Consider the following 17,607-nt stretch of genomic DNA (forward strand, 5'->3'; position numbering starts at 1 on the left):
AAAAGAAAGCTCTGTTTGTGGGAAAATGAGGACGTGAAATTCGTTTTAGGTACAGCGTCGCACGACCGCGCAATTGTCCGTTAAAGCAACGCAGTGCCGAATCGCAAAAGAGGCCCTGGTCAGGAAGGGGGGAAAATCTTCCGAGGCTTAAGTGGATAAAAGTCTGACAGTTTGGAAAAGCCGTTATCTGTCCACCACTGAAAAACATTTGGGAGAGATCAGCAAGATTGAATCTTGGGTCACCTAAGAAAGAGGCTCCCAGGGGAGGGTTTGACATAAGTGGCTTTTCTTTTTTGCATTTATTCTAAGGCTTTAAATGGCATTACGGGAAGAGATAGGGAAGGAAGGGAAGGGATAGACGGGAAGAACGGATCGGTATAGCATTGGACCATAGTAGGCCTGGAAGATGGAAGGGGTGAACTGAGATTTTTTAAAATAGTAACCATGGAATGGAGGAGTTAGGAATATTCCATTGAGCTGTTTGTGTGAGTCTGCTGGTGATGTAATATAACCAAAGTTGAAGAACACTTAGACCTCCTGACTTGTGTGACTGATAAAGAACCTTTTTAGCGAATCTAGGAATCTTATCATTTCATATAAATGTATTTATTATGGATTGGATTTCTGAGATGTAAGTTTTAGAAAGTGGGATTGGAAGTGATCGAAAAAGGTATAAAAGTTTTGGGAGGATGTTCTTTTTGATTGCAACAATCTTTGCACGCTGTCTCTACGGCGCGCGTGTGGGGCCGGAGCCGCACTCCTGCTGTGATTAGACACAGCAGAAGCCAGACCACGGGAGGAGCGGGCACGATCACCGCTGGCCTCCCGCGATCTTCACCGAAACTGACAGGAGAGCCGCCTGCCTATGTAAAGCAAAGCAGACGGCTCTTCTGTCACACAGAGATCGTGTGTTTCAGCTGAAACACTGGTCTCTGTGTGCCTGTCACAGAGCGCCTCCCCCCCCCTACAGTTAGTAAGCACAATTAGGCATACATTTAACTCTTTGATCACCCCCAGTATTAACCCCTTCCCTGCCAGTGTCATTTATACAGTAACAGTGCATATTATTTAGCACTGATTACTGTATTAATGTCACTGGTCCCCAAAAAGTGTCAAAAATGTCAGTTAGAGGTCCGATCTATCTGCTGCAATGTCGCAGTCCCACTAAAAATCGCTGATTGCTGCCATTACTAATAAAAAAATAAAATAAAAAGTCCAAAAATCTATCCCATAGATATCCCATATATAAATCTGAAAACCGCAGAGGTGATCGAATACCACCAAAAGAAAACTCTATGAGTGGGAAAAAAAGGACATCAATTGTATTTGGGTACGGGGTCGCACGACTGCGCAATTGTTAAAGTAACACAGTGCAGAATTGCAAAAAATGGCCTGGTCATTAAGGGGGTAAAACCTTCGGGAACTGAAGTGGTTATTCTTAAGGCCTGAGACATTAGCACATTTGTCAAGAATTTCCAATAAATTTGGGATAGAGATAGAGGGATTGGTCAGAAAAAGTAGTGCATCGTCAGTCTCATGGGTTTCCGCAGATCTTTTTTCGGGGGGGGGGGCATCATTTTAAGGTCGCCCATGCTCCGCCCCTTTTCAACAATGCCATAAAAGGGAGGGGCTTAGTCATTTTTATTTTTGAGTATTTATTTTTAAAGGGGAAATGACAGAATATATTAACCACTTCCGGTCCGCGCTATAGCCAAAGTACGGCTGCAGCGCGGACTCTAATTTTCGGGAGGCCGTCTTTATACGGCCTCCCAGAAACAGGCTCCTGCGAGCGCGCATCGGGGAAAATCTGTGTTGGCCGTGTCCCTTGGACACAGCCAATCACAGATCGTGGTAAATGGCCAATCACAGCGGCCATTTACCACGTGATCGGGCCGTGCGATGAGAGATGATCTCATATGTAAACATATGAGATCATCTCTCATCGCCAGCTCTCCTTCCTCACACAGAGACTGCATGTGAAAAAGGAGCAGAGCCGATCACCGGTAAGGGAACACACAGCAATGTAATCAGGGCACTGATCACCAGTGCCCTGATTACTGAAGAGGGGAAATAATGCCACAACTGCCCACAGTGCCCGCCATCAGTGCCCACAGTCAGTGCTCATCTAGGCACTGATGGGCACTGACTAGCAGCACTATGGGCACTGAGTGTGGGCACTGATGGTGCTGCCCATCAGTGCTGATCAGTGCCACCCGTCAGTATCCATCAGTGCCACCCATCAGTGTCACCCATCAGTGCCGCCTCTCAGTGCCCATCAGTGCCGCCTCTCAGTGCCCATCAGTGCCGCCTCTCAGTGCCCATCAGTGCCGCCTCTCAGTGCCCAGCAGTGCCACCTATCAGTGCTCATCAGTGCCGCCTATCAGTGCCGCCTATCAGTGCTCATCAGTGCGGCATATTAGTACCTCCTCATCAGTGCCCATAAGTGCCACCTCATCAGTGCCCATAAGTGCCACCTTATCAGTGCCCATCAGTGCAGCCTATCAGTGCAGCCTCATCAGCGCACATCAGTGAAGGAGAAAAATTTATTTATTTTCAAAATTTACTCACAGAAAATAAGAAAAACTTTTTTTTTTCAAAATTTTCTGTCTTTTTTATTTTTTTTGTAAGAAATAAAAAACCCAGAGGTGATTAAATACCACCAAAAGAAAGCTCTATTTGTGTGAAAAAAATTATAAAAAATGTCATATGGGTACAGTGTAGCATGACCGCGCAATTGTCATTCAAAGCGTGAGAGCACTGAAAGATGAAAATTGGCCTGGATAGGAAGGGGGTATAAGTGCCCAGTAGGCAAGTGGTTAAGCATTTGTTAATTAAGTGTTTGTTAACCTAAAAATAAAAAATTTATCCTGTTCCCTTTAAGCATGTTATACAGCACAGTGCTGTGTAATTTGGCCCCTTCTATCACCTAAAGTACCTGGCTGATCCTGCCTGGTTATGTCCTCCCCTCTGTAAACTGACCACAGTATACAATGGCTGCTGAGCCCTACACCGTGGTCAGTTACGTGCCTTCGTCATCTGTAGCCCTCCTGTCCTCCTTTGTGCGCCCCCTTCCCCCCCCCCCCCGCGCTCTTTACCAGTTTTCAGAGCGCCGATCACGGCTTACGTGACCCGCCACTTCTCTCCTCCTACCCTCTTGACTGATGTCAGCGGGGAATCCTCGGCTCCGACTCCTGCAGGCAGTTGTCAGACGAGGAGAGAGCCGGCCGGTCACATGAGCGTCAATCGGGACTCTGAAAACTGGTAAAAAATGGCTTATTTTTTAACACACAGACACAGGCACTTAACAACCACTTTAAAGGGGAAGTTGAAATTCCGGGGGGGCCCTCCCTTGCGGAAGCCCATGATCAGCATATAAACAGGCTTTCAAATTTGATTGACCTTTAGTGTATCCCTTAATGTCAGAGCGGGGGCAGCCCTGTCTACTGCCTCTTCCAAGTGGGAAAAAATCGAAATTACAGCCTGGGATTTTGATTCGGGTTTTGGGGTTGTTGTAAAGGGCCTAAAAATCCATATAGGAATTCATCCTCCAATCCATATGTGGATAATATAATTTCCAAGAAATTCCAAGAAACTCTATCAAAAGCTTTGTGTATATCCAAACCTAAAAGTGATACGTTACGGTTGGATTTTTCTGCGTCTTGAATAATGTTAGTTGCCAGTCTAATGTTATCAGTTATTTCGCGGTTGGGAATAAAGCCAGATTGATTAGGGGATATTACATTTGGGGTGATATTGGAGAGTCCATCTGAAAGGATCTTACTAGAGTGAAGGGAACTTTTAAGGCATCAGCATACCAAGATATGTTGGAGAATTTCATGCTCCCAGCATAGTGGGAACAGTTTGGGGATGGCCCCTTTCTGTTTCAACATGACTGCGCACCAGTGCACAAAACAAGGTCCATAAAGACATGGATGAGCGAGTTTGGGGTGGAGGAACTTGACTGGCCTGCACAGAGTCCTGACGTCAACCCTATAGAACACCTTTGGGATGAATTAGAGCTGAGAATGCAAGACCTTCTCATCCAACATCAGTGCCTGACCTCACAAATGCGCTTCTGGAAGAATGGTCAAACATTCCCATAGACACAGTCCTAAACCTTGTGGACAGCCTTCCCAGAAGAGCTGAAGCTGTTATAGCTGCAAAGGGTGGGCCAACTCAATATTGAACCCTACAGACTAAGACTGGGATGCCATTACAGTTCATCTGTGTATAAAGGCAGGCGTCCCAATACTTTTGGTAATACAGTGTATATCCTGGGAGCCTATTGAGGAATAAAGTATATTAAAATGAAAGTATTTGTGTCTGGAGTTCAGCTTAAAAATGGCTATAAAGTTGGGAACTGACTTTACGCTCACCGGTCCCCCTTGCAACTGCATTAAAAAGGGTCACCCAAAGACTTACCCCCTCTTCCACTTTCCTTCCATTGCAGCCGGTTATCCACAGACTAAAAGAGGCTCTGCCTCATAAAGATCCATTGCTGCAGTTAGTGGACAGAAATGAAGGGACACCGGGCTTATGAAGGAGTTCACTCCAGGCGTGCCAGGAGGCAGCTACAAGGGGTACCAACAGACCATTAATAACTTGTGAGCCACAATAAAGCCACCTGTCACCCCAACACCCTCTCAGCCCCTTCTTGTACAGGACACACCCTCCTATGTCACAGGACACACCCTCCTATGTCACAGGTTTCCTTCAACATTTCTGGAAATAGACATACTCCTCCTGTCACCCTGGGATGTCAGTGTGCTCTGGGTGTATATTTATCCCTGCCCCCTCCTCCTAATCCTGTCACCCTGGGATGTCTGGGATGTCAGTGTGCTCTGGGTGTATATTGATCCTTTCTCCCCCCCCTCCTGTCATCCCAGGATATCAGTGTGCTCTGGGTGTATATTGATCCTTGCCCCCCCCCCCCAATCCTGTCACCCTGGGATGTCAGTGTGATCTGGGTGTATATTGATCCCTGCCCCCTCCTCCCCCTAATCCTGTCACCCTGGGATGTCGGGGATGTCAGTGTGCTCTGGGTGTATATTGATCCTCTCCCCCCTCCTGTCATCCCAGGATATCAGTGTGCTCTGGGTGTATATTGATCCTTTCTCCCCCCCCTCCTGTCATCCCAGGATATCAGTGTGCTCTGGGTGTATATTGATCCTTGCCCCCCCCCCCCCCAATCCTGTCACCCTGGGATGTCAGTGTGATCTGGGTGTATATTGATCCTTTCTCCCCCCCTCCTGTCATCCCAGGATATCAGTGTGCTCTGGGTGTATATTGATCCTTGCCCCCCCCCCCCCCAATCCTGTCACCCTGGGATGTCGGGGATGTCAGTGTGCTCTGGGTGTATATTGATCCCCCCCCTCCTGTCGTCCCGGGATATCAGTGTGCTCTGGGTGTATATTGATCCCTGCCCCCCCCCTCCTGTCACCCTAGGATATCAGTGTGATCTGGGTGTATATTGATCCCTGCCCCCCCCCCTCCTGTCACCCTAGGATATCAGTGTGATCTGGGTGTATATTGATCCTTTCTCCCCCCCCCCCCCCACTCCTGTCACCCTTGGATATCAGTGTGATCTGGGTGTATATTGATCCTTGCCCCCCCCCCCTCCTCCTGTCACCCTGGGATATCAGTGTGCTCTGGGTGTATATTGATCCTTGCCCCCCCCCCTCCTCCTGTCACCCTGGGATGTCAGTGTGATCTGGGTGTATATTGATCCTTGCCCCCCCCCCCTCCTCCTGTCACCCTGGGATGTCAGTGTGCTCTGGGTGTATATTGATCCCCCCTCCTGTCATCCCAGGATATCAGTGTGCTCTGGGTGTATATTGACTCTCCCCCCCCCTCTCCTGTCACCCCGGGATATCAGTGTGCTCTGGGTGTATATTGATCCTTGCCCCCCCCCCCCCACCCAATCCTGTAACCCTGGGATGTCAGGGATGTCAGTGTGATCTGGGTGTATATTGATCCTTGCCCCCCCTCCTGTCACCCTAGGATGTCAGTGTGCTCTGGGTGTATATTGATCCCCCCCCCCCACTCCTGTCACCCTGGGATGTCACAGTGTGATCTGGGTGTATATTGTTCCCGCCCCCCCCCCCCTCCTGTCACCCTAGCCTAGGATATCAGTGTGCTCTGGGTGTATATTGATTCTAGTCCCCCCTCCTCCTGTCACCCTAAGATATCAGTGTTCTCTGGGTGTATATTGATCCTTGCCCCCCCCCCCCAACTCCTGTCACCCTGGGATGTCAGTGTGATCTGGGTGTATATTGATCCTTGCCCCCCCCTCCTGTCACCCTAGGATGTCAGTGTGCTCTGGGTGTATATTGATCCCCCCCCCCTCCTGTCATCCCGGGATATCAGTGTGCTCTGGGTGTATATTGATCCCTGCCCCCCCCCCCTCCTGTCACCCTAGGATATCAGTGTGATCTGGGTGTATATTGATCCTTGCCCCCCCCCCTCCTCCTGTCACCCTGGGATGTCAGTGTGCTCTGGGTGTATATTGATCCCCCCTCCTGTCATCCCAGGATATCAGTGTGCTCTGGGTGTATATTGATCCCCCCCCCCCCCACTCCTGTCACCCTGGGATGTCACAGTGTGATCTGGGTGTATATTGTTCCCGCCCCCCCCCCCCCTCCTGTCACCCTAGCCTAGGATATCAGTGTGCTCTGGGTGTATATTGATTCTAGTCCCCCCTCCTCCTGTCACCCTAAGATATCAGTGTTCTCTGGGTGTATATTGATCCTTGCCCCCCCCCCCCAACTCCTGTCACCCTGGGATGTCAGTGTGATCTGGGTGTATATTGATCCCCCCCCTCCTGTCATCCCGGGATATCAGTGTGCTCTGGGTGTATATTGATCCCTGCCCCCCCCCCCTCCTGTCACCCTAGGATATCAGTGTGCTCTGGGTGTATATTGATTCTAGTCCCCCCCCCTCCTCCTGTCACCCTGGGGTGTCGGTGTGCTCTGGGTGTGTATAGATGCGTGCCCCCCTCCCCCTTTAAACCAGGACACATATGAATTACACAAGTACTGTGGCTGATTAAGGTGGTAATTAAACTCACTTAGTGCCTTATGTGCATTATATCAGCCTCAGAACCTGTGTAATTCATGTGTGTCCTGGTTTGAAGGGATGAGGTGGCAACCCAACACTCTCAACCCCCCCCCCCCCCTCCCCCCCTCCTGTCCATGACTCACTCAGTCTGCTCTCCCCGGCAGGCCGAAGTCTCTGCTCCATGTTCCCGGACACCAGCCTGGACTCCAGCGGGGGTTGCAGAGTCAGGGAGCTCCAGAAGATTTTACTGCAGAGGACATCCCGCTCCGAGGAGCCGGCGAACACCATGAGATCCGCACCCATCTCCTCTGGGCTCTCCATGCTGCAATGTTTATGGCGGAAGTCTCTGTTACTGTGGAAACAGACGCTGCGCAGACTCAGTGTGATCCGTGCCTACAGTCACAGGACTGCGGGATCACGGCGCCCCCTGCTGCCCAGCACCGATACCTGCTAGACTTCAATCAAAGGACTCTGGTTTCACGGCGCCCCCTGCTGGCTTGCTGTGAGTTTGACTTCTGACTGGATACATCATGATTGGAGCTTATTGCTTCGGTCACAGAACATTAATGGAAACCTTCCACTCTCTCTGACATGACATTGTATTGATATCCTTGTACTGTTTAGGGTAATATTGAGAGCCTTTGCTGCCAGTGATTGGTATCATCTCTGCCATCCTATCAGGCTGAATGTACGGAAGAATTGCTTGGTAATCACCAAAATGAGACACTATCACCTGAAAGAACAATTTTTACAAGTTGGTACCTGATTATAATAGGGGTTTAGTCACCTTTACATTTTCCTGGGTATTCTAAGTTTTGTAGAAAATGCCTGATGCTTACAGAGCTCAATAACTCAAACTGGAATATGCACACCCAACTGAAAGAGCCAGACAGAGCCCTCCTCACCAATGTACTCCCCTCCATTTCTAGGACTCTGTTCATATACTCAGTCAGAGAATATGGGGTCTATTTATCAATGATTCCATGTCAGGCAGGCAGAGAATTTGAGGTCAGCAGAGAAGATCAGTGCAGGGCAGGTCTGCAATTTGTAGGGCAGTGTACAGGGGCCCGCAGTGCAAAGAACAGGGATCAGCAGATCTGAGGACAGGGTTCAGTAGGGAAAAAGACAGGTCTTACTTCCAGGAGGGCAGAAGACAGTGGTCACTATTGGCAGAGTACAAGGGTCAACTAAATAGAATATCTACGCCTATCCCTGGTGCAGCAAAGGACAGGGGCGTAATAAAATAAAGAGACATGTGCCACGTCCTGAATGTCAGTGTGTTGTGTTGTGTTTTTTATTACGGTGCCTTCAAAGTCCATTTATTCCTCCCCCTTTTTTGTAGAGTACAAGGGTCACTGCTAGCAGGGTAGAGGACAGGGGTCACTGTTGGCAGAGCACTTGGCAGAGGACAGGGTTCGCTGTTGGCAGAGGACAGGGGTCACTTCTGGCAGGGTAGAGGACAGGGATCATTGCTGGCAGGGTAGAGGATAGGGGATCACTGTTGGCAGAGCACTTGGCAGAGGTCACTGCTGGCAGGGAAGAGGACAGGTGTCACTGTTGGCAGGGCACTTGGCAGAGGATAGGGTTCACTGCTTGCAGGTTTGAAGAAAGGGTCACTCTTGGCAGAGCACTCTGCAGGGGTCACTGCTGGTAGGGTACTCAGCAGAGCTCCTTCCCCCATCCCCACACTGCACGCAGCCTGGGCACAGGCAGCAATCCTTCTACTTAATGTCATACTTTAAAAACACATATATGTAAGAGAGCTGTAGCTATGCTAGGGCAGTATAGTGACAGGTAAGGACAGTAAAGTGGCAGGTAAGGACAGTAAAGTATATTAAAAAAGTATAAAAAAGTATATTAAAAAAGAATAGCGCACACATGCAAAATAAATTACTATCAGTGGGACCACTGATAATGGGGTACTTTGACGTAGTGGTGGGCTTGAGCACGATATGGCCATATGGTGGGACCAAATCCCCATTTTTATTTATGGATTGTCTTCAAATTTGATAGTAATTTCTTTTGCATGTGTGCGCTATTCTTTTTTAATATACATGTCTTTTGGTTCATAGCTGCACCAGCTTTAGAAATACATGGGTATGCTCCCCCAAATTTTTTGCTTGTTTATTAAGGACAGTAAAGTGGCAGGATAGGGCACCATAGTTGCAGCTTAGGGCAGAATAGTGGCAGGTAAGGACAGTATAGTGGCAGGCTAGGGCAGCAGAGTCCCAGGTTAAGACAGTATAGTCAAATAAAAAATAAAATTCAGCGCACGATCAACCACACAATTAAATATTACAAAATAAGCTGCTGCTGAACACTGTAGGTCAAACCAAATACCTCTAAAATAGAAACGTGAAAAAGTAGTGCAGCGCATGAAAAAATTGTGTGACAATTAACAAACAGTGCAATTTGTCAAAAAGTGCAATAAAATTGAATAAAAGTCCATGTAAAATTTGATGGCTGATAAACAGAGAGAAAGAAGCCTTGTGTGAAAAAAGATGAATGCAAACTCCATGCAATGGGGTTCCGTGATGATACAGCCCATCCACCAAGAAACACACTGCCTCTCACCTCAGCAACTCGACCACTAGGGGCCACAGAGCCTATAGACCATCCACAAATAGATCCGATCCCAGGGAAGGAGTTCATGAATAATCTCCACAGATCCACGGATGTCACATAAAAAAAAGAAACGATCTAGTGCTCTCTGATTGATATTCACAATATTTATTGTAACACTTTAAAATTTGTACTCACATGCAATGCTGTCAGGGGTGCAGGTGGAGCCTGACGAATAGAGAAAACCCTCACCTGATGAGGGACCAAGGTCGCTCACTCGGATACCGGATGGACACTAGGCAGGTACTCTGACAAGGCACAGGTTCCTCTGAGGTGCGGAATCTAAGTGCTAAAAGGTATTCACCAGGGCCCCTGATGGTGGAGATGGACTATGCTGCAGACTAGCACCAGGTCGCGGTCCCCAGGATCACCCAGCCAGGCAGAGAGCAGGTTCTGGTCTGGAATGTATGAGCAGACAAGGATAATCCAAAGAGTAATCAGACATGCCGAAGGTCAGGGCAGGCAGCGAGTAGCAGGGTCAAGAGGAAGCCAGGTCAGATAATCAGGAACAACAGGTACAGAACACATGATCACAGGAAGAGCTGAAGATAACACAGCAATCACCTGGAGTGACTGCTGTGTTTAAATAGGCCGTTTTGCGCCAATGATGATTGCGCATGCATGCGTGTTCGTGCGAACGGGACGTAGCCTCAAACTATTATAAGGTAGCCTCTAGCTACTCAAGGTGCCTCTTCGTACGTGCATGCACATAGGACAGTGCGCCTGCACATAGTAGTGGATCCCTGACAAATGCACTGTCACAGTGCAAGAAGCAGGCAACATGCAGATACTCAGTACAGAGTGGTGGCCGCGGGTGATGTCATAACTCCTCCCCCGTACGCGTTACATCCATGGGCGGGACTTAATCAGTGGGGTTGGAGTTACGTCGGAGCCTGCTCATTAAGTATGCAATACCCTAGCAACACGATGCCAGATCATGTTACTAAGAGAGGGGAGAACACACAGGCCCCTCTTCTATCAGGACGACCTGCTTCTCTTCACATACAACACCGGAAGAGCTCAAATCAGTGCTAGCTTCCCACAGCCAAAAACTCCATCTGTATACTAACAGATTAGGGAAGAGCTCTGGCGGCACAATGAAATAGAAATGTATAAACGTTTTTGATTCATCATGTTAAAAACAGACGTAAGGTTCAGGCTCAGAGATTGGCGAACTATGTCCCCCACATACAATCCTCCTCGGGACGTCAGGTTGCTCTACCGAAGCAGATCGCCGCGACCTTTCGTGAATTCTTTTCCACCTTGTACAACCTACCTCCCCCGTCGTCCCCAGCGTCGCACCTGGAGGATTACATAGCCTCCGCGCACTTGCCTTGCCTCTCTCCAGACGATAGAGAACCATTGGAAGCTCCAATCTCCCTGCTGGAGCTGCAGGGCGCCCTCGGCTCCTTTAAAGTGGGTAAGGCCCCTGGACCCAATGGCTTTACGCTCCCCTACTATACCACTTTTTTCCCCATTCTCTGCTCACACTGGGTAGCTTGGCTCAACCTCTTGGGTTCCCGGAGATTCTGCCTTCCCGAGTGACTCCCTCCGGGCACATATCTCCCTCATCCCGAAGGAAGGGAAAGACCCCTCCATCTGCGCCAGCTACCGCCCGATTTCTCTGCTGAACATGGACCTGAAGGTGTTCGCCAAGATCCTGGCGAGTCGACTCGGACCGTACATGTCTCGCCTGGTTCATTTGGACCAGGTAGGTTTTATTCCATCCAGAGAGGCCCGCGATAATACGACCAAGGTCTTGAATCTCATCCATGTTGCATGGACGTCTAACACACCTTGCGTCTTCCTTAATACGGATGCCGAAAAGGCCTTCGACCGGGTCAGCTGGAGGTTCATGACGACTACATTGCGGTCTGTAGGTCTCGGTTCGACCATGCTCTCTTGGATTGGACACCTTTACTCTGGCCCGACTGCGCAAGTGAAGTGCAACGGAGTCCTCTCGGAACCTTTCTCAATTTCTAACGGCACGCGCCAGGGGTGCCCTCTTTCCCCCCTGCTTTTCGCTCTCTCTCTGGAGCCTTTCCTCTGCAGGGTGAGGGCCAACCCGGACATCACAGGGCTTGCGGTTGGAGATGTAGAATGTAAGGTATCCGCATACGTGGATGACATGATGTTCTCCATCTCTAACCCTGTCATCTCTGCGCCCAATCTCCTCAAGGAGCTGGCACTATACGGTACCTACGCCAACCTCAGGATCAATCTCAGTAAATCGGAGGCTATGGGGTTTGCCATCCCGCTGGCCTTACTCGCCAACATCTCTTCTTCATTGCCGTTCCGCTGGACCCATGTGGCGCTCACTTACTTGGGCACCCGTATGGCACCGACCATCTCGAAACTCTACGAACTTAACTTCGCTCCGCTGATAGTCACGATCCGTAAACTTCTTGAATCTTGGTCGACCGGCATTCATTCATGGTTTGGGAGGTGCAACCTGCTAAAAATGTCGGTGCTCCCCAAGTGTAAGATTCTGGTACCTTCGGTACCCTTCCAGCCCAATTCTTCCGCATATAGCTACCTGTCCCTTTAAATCTCGTGACGTCATCACTAGGCGCCGCTCTGAGCGGCTATTTCAATCGCCGGTTTTCACTCACAAGGTGTTCGTGCAAACCGCTTGTTACACAGCCTTGTCTGACGCTGCCGAAGCCTCCAGCTATTTCCTGTATCTCGCTACGGATCCTGTATCTCGCTACCGATCCTTCTCCTCATTACCGGACCCCTCATCTCTCTAAAACCAACTAGTGATAAGTACCCCACAGGGGATTCCTTCCTATCAACTTACACTATCTACTCTTGTATACTAAAGACTGTTGCTATCTATGCATTACTATCTCTATCATCTGCACTGTTACATAGATTGCTAGCTCTTGAGTCTACTACCATCTATATCCTTGCACTGAGTTAGCAATTCCTGTACACTTCATCTGCTGTCCCCTACCACCTGTTAATTGTACATGATTGCTAACCTATCTGCAAACTATCTATCACCATCTGCTAACACTCCTGAACATTACTATTGAGTGCCTATCATTGCTATCACTACTCACGCCTGTCCTTTCAGCACATCACCTCTATACTAGCTCTTGAGTCTATACCATCTATAGCCTTGCACTGAGTTAGCAATTCCTGTACACTTCATCTGCTGTCCCCTACCACCTGTTAATTGTACATGATTGCTAACCTATCTGCAAACTATCTATCACCATCTGCTAACACTCCTGAACATTACTATTGAGTGCCTATCATTGCTATCACTACTCACGCCTGTCCTTTCAGCACATCATCTCTATACTATTGTATACAACCTATCACTCCAGGAACATCTTATCTGAGTGCCTGTATATTTGCATGCTGAGGCAGGCTGGGCCACAATGAGTCTGGAGAGTTGGATATGGTGATTCAACACATCTCTGCACGACTACTGAGTGGAAATTCTGCAGCTGCAAATCCAGTTCACTAAACAAACGCCGGAGCGTTACAGATTGCACGAACCCGAAAAAAAAATGGATTCAGCAGAATTAGCTCATGTGTTACAACTAACACAAAAGGTAGATGCACTAATCCTTTCCCTTACTGAAGTGAAAAATGAAAATCAGACTTTGAGACAGCAGGTAGCTCGTATTTCACAGCTCACTGCTGCTCAACCTCGTGAGCCCAAAATAAACCCTCCTCTAGTGTTTACAGGTGATCGAAAAAAATTTCGTGAATTTAAAAACGCATGTCAATTGCTTTTTAATCTAAAACCTCATACTTACACTACAGACCAAATTAAAGTCTGCACCACTATCTCATATTTGTCGGGTGATCCACGGGCTTGGGCAGACTCTCTTTTTGAGAAAAATGACCCTCTTCTTAACTCTTCTTAACTCCTATCCTTTATTTTTAGCAGAACTCGCTAGCCTATATGAAGACCCAAATAGGCAGAGTACTGCTGACAGCCAATTGAGGGCTTTAAAACAAGGAAGGAGACCTGTTGAAGACTTCATAGCAGAGTTCAAAAGATGGACCCTTGATTCAGGGTGGAATGATGCATCTTTGCGAACCCAGTTCAGACTCGGGTTATCAGAAGCCGTTAAAGACGAGCTCGCCCGAGCAGATTTACCTGGCACTTTGGATGCCTTAATACAACTCAGCATCAATATTGACAGGCGACTGCGAGAAAGAAAGGCTGAGAAAATGGGAGTACCATTATCCAATCCTTCTCGGGTTTCGCCCGTTGACCCTACTCCTATGGAGGTAGGAACCATACGCCCACCATTATCGTCTACTGAACGAGCCAGGAGAAGATCTGAAAATCTCTGCATGTACTGCTCCTCCCCGGATCATTTGATAAGCGTCTGTCCCCTTGTCCGCAAAAAAGAGGGTGAGTGTTCACATGTCTTGCTGGGGGGATTAACGACTTCTTTTTCTAATCCCTATCTTTTTATTCATTTGACCTTACAGTGGGACCATAATAGGATCACAACCAAGGCTATGATCGACACAGGATCTTGTGGGAACTACATTGACACTAGTTTTGTTGCTTTAAATAAAATACCTATTATTTCAAAATCTAAACCTGTCTCTGTTAGTTTTATTAACGGTATTCCGTTATCTTCTGGTCCAATTACCAATCAGACACAAGCACTCCTTGCTACTGCTAAGGAGTCTCATGCTGAGACCACCACTTTTGATGTATTACCTTCACCCCATTTTCCCATTATTTTGGGACTTCCCTGGTTACACATACATCAACCAATCATTGATTGGAAAACACGGACTTTAACCTTCCCCTCTCACTACTGCGAGACCACGTGTAACCTTCAATCATATAAAAAAATCCTGTCCATGGTGTCAGATGAAATTTCACCACCACCATGTTATCAGGATCTATCAGAAGTCTTCCTTGAGAAAAATGCCCAAGTATTGCCTCCCCATAGGGACTACGATTGTACTATTGATCTACTCCCTAATAGTAAACTACCTTTCGGTCATGTTTATCCTCTTTCTCAGGATGAACTTTCTCATCTCAAGGAATACTTGGATGAGAATTTAGCGAAAGGGTTTATTAGACCCTCTACTTCTTTGTCACGGAACCATGAACCAGACGTACAACAACAGATAAGTGAAAATAAGAAAGCTTTATTGAAAAACAAGCTGTAAAGCAAAAGTCCAAACGGATGGCGAAACTGATGCAGAGTCTTTTGCGAAGCCAGGGGTCAGGAACCAGCAGGGTAGTCAGACGAAGCCAGGATCAGGAACCAGCAGGGTAGTCAGACGAAGCCAGGATCAGGAACCAGCAGGGTAGTCAGACGAAGCCAGGAACAGGAATCAGAAGCAGCAGCAGTCTTAGAAGCATGTGAACACAGGAGGACCAAGCAGGGAACTGAAGCCACAGACCTCCTATATATATGAGCTAGGCATCCAGCTCCTCCCAGTGGGAAGGAGGAGCCGCAGGGTGGGAGGCTACAAGAAACCCAGAAACCAAGATGGCCGCCAGCACATGTCAAACGAAGGAGAACAGCAAGAAGGTAAGACCATGACAGTACCTCCCCCTCAAGGGCCCCTCCTCCGCGGAGTAAAGAACGGTTTCTGAGGGAAGCGTGCGTGGAAGGCTCGGAGCAAGGCAGGAGCATGGACATCTGCAGGGGGAACCCAGGAACGCTCCTCTGGACCATAACCACGCCAATGAACCAAAAACTGCACCCGACCGCGGACCAGGCGTGAGTCCAGGATATTGCTCACCTCATACTCCTCACGATTGCCCACTCGGACCGGACGAGGCCGAGGAACCGAGGAAGTGAAACGATTACACACCAGTGGCTTCAACAGGGAGACATGAAACACGTTGGAGATCCGCATGCCAGGAGGAAGCGCAAGGGCATAGGCTACCGGGTTTACCCTGCGAAGCACTCGGAAGGGACCAACAAAGCGAGGCGCCAGCTTGGGAGTGGGCACTCGAAGGTTGAGGTTGCGGGTGGACAACCATACACGGTCTCCGGCCTGGTAGGAAGGAGCAGGCGCTCGTCTGCGATCAGCCTGGAGTCTCTGGCGCTGCGCAGAGACCTCAAGGGACCTCTGGATCTGTACCCAAGAAGCACGTAGGACGGAAAGGTGATCCTCCACAGCCGGAATATCCTGGGGAGAGAATACCTCCGGTAACACGGCAGGTTGGAACCCATAGTTGGCCATGAAGGGAGACGTCCCAGAGGAAGAGTTCACCGCCGTGTTCCTGGCAAACTCAGCCCAAGGCAGGAGGTCAACCCAATTGTCTTGGTGATCGGAGACATAGCAACGAAGGAATTGCTCCAAGGCCTGATTGGATCGTTCTGCGGCCCCATTGGACTGAGGGTGGTAGGCCGAGGAGAAGGAGAGATGAATCCCCAACTGGGAGCAAAAGGCGCGCCAGAACCTGGACACAAACTGACTCCCCCGATCCGACACAATCTCCTTGGGCAAACCGTGCAACCGGAAGACCTCCCTGGCAAAAATCGTGGCCAACTCCTGTGCAGAGGGTAACTTCTTGAGAGGAACACAGTGGCACATTTTGGAAAACCGATCCACAATCATGAGAATGACCGTATGGCCTCGGGATGCAGGGAGGTCCACAATGAAATCCATCCCCAGGTGTGACCATGGGCGCTCCCCGGTGGCTATGGGTTGCAGAAGGCCCAACGGAAGGTGCCGAGGGGACTTACTCTGGGCACAAACGGAGCATGCCGCTACATATGCGGCGATGTCGGAACGTAGGGAAGGCCACCAGAACAGACGTGAAACAGCCCAGGACAGCTGATTCTTTCCAGGATGCCCCGCGGTCTTGGAGTTATGGTAGGTTCGCAACAACCGAGTGCGCAACTCCTCAGGCACAAAACATCTGCCGTTGGGTCTCCCAGAGGGAGCACCAGATTGAGCCGCCAAAATCTGCTCACCCAGGGGAGAGGTCAGGCTGGTGCGAATGGCGGCCAGGATCTGATTCGGAGGTATGACCGAAGTCGGAATCGACTCCTCCCTGGACAGGTCGGAGTACTGCCGTGATAAGGCATCCGCCCTGATGTTCTTGGAACCGGGTAGGTAGGAGACCACGTAATTAAAACGTGACAAGAACAGAGCCCATCTGGCCTGACGTGGTGTCAATCTCTTGGCCTCAGAGAGGTAGGTCAGATTCTTGTGGTCAGTCAGGATGAGGACCGGAACCACCGAACCCTCGAGCAAGTGCCTCCATTCTTTAAGAGCCTGCACGATGGCCAATAACTCCCTGTCACCAATCTGGTAGTTGCACTCCGCGGAAGACAGTTTCCGGGAGTAAAACCCACAAGGAAGCAGAGGACCCTCTGGTGTTCTACGCTGAGACAGAAGGGCGCCTACTCCCGTCTCAGACGCGTCCACCTCGAGGACAAAGGGCAACCCAGGGTTGGGATGCGACAGAATCGGAGCTGACACAAAGGCGGACTTTAGAGCCTCAAAAGCTCGGATGGCCTCGGGCGGCCAGACCTGGGAATTACTGCCCTTCCTGGTCAGATCCGTGAGAGGCTTGGCTAGCATGGAAAAGTCCCTGATGAACTTCCGATAATAATTGGCGAAGCCCAAAAAGCGCTGCAGGGAGCGAAGACCACTGGGCTGGGGCCACTGTAAGACAGCCGAAACCTTCTCAGGATCCATGGAGAACCCCTCAGCGGAAATGATGTAACCTAAGAAGGTTACCTGGGATCGGTGAAATTCGCATTTCTCAAGCTTACCGAACAGCTTGTTCTCTCGTAACCGTTGCAACACTCGTTTGACATCCAGAATGTGGGTCTCCATGGACTCAGAATATACCAAGATGTCATCCAAATAGACCACCACACACTGCTGCAACAGGTCACGGAAAACATCGTTGATGAATTCCTGAAAGACTGCGGGCGCATTGCACAGCCCAAAGGGCATAACCAAGGA

At 49.3% G+C, this 17,607-nt stretch overlaps 1 protein-coding gene across 1 annotated transcript in view; it reads right to left on the bottom strand.

Moving 5' to 3' along the window:
- Positions 1-7,392, bottom strand: part of HOATZ (HOATZ cilia and flagella associated protein) — a 144,152-nt gene extending 136,760 nt beyond the window's left edge. Inside the window, exon 1 of the mRNA XM_082274245.1 lies at positions 7,200-7,392. Coding sequence (XP_082130371.1) covers positions 7,200-7,377 — 178 coding nt within the window. The 5' untranslated portion in view covers positions 7,378-7,392. The remainder of the gene's footprint in view (positions 1-7,199) is intronic.
- Positions 7,393-17,607: the final 10,215 nt, after the last annotated feature.

Source organism: Pelophylax lessonae, assembly GCF_965119305.1.
Source record: "Pelophylax lessonae genome assembly, chromosome: 12".
Taxonomy (NCBI): Eukaryota; Metazoa; Chordata; class Amphibia; order Anura; family Ranidae; genus Pelophylax; species Pelophylax lessonae.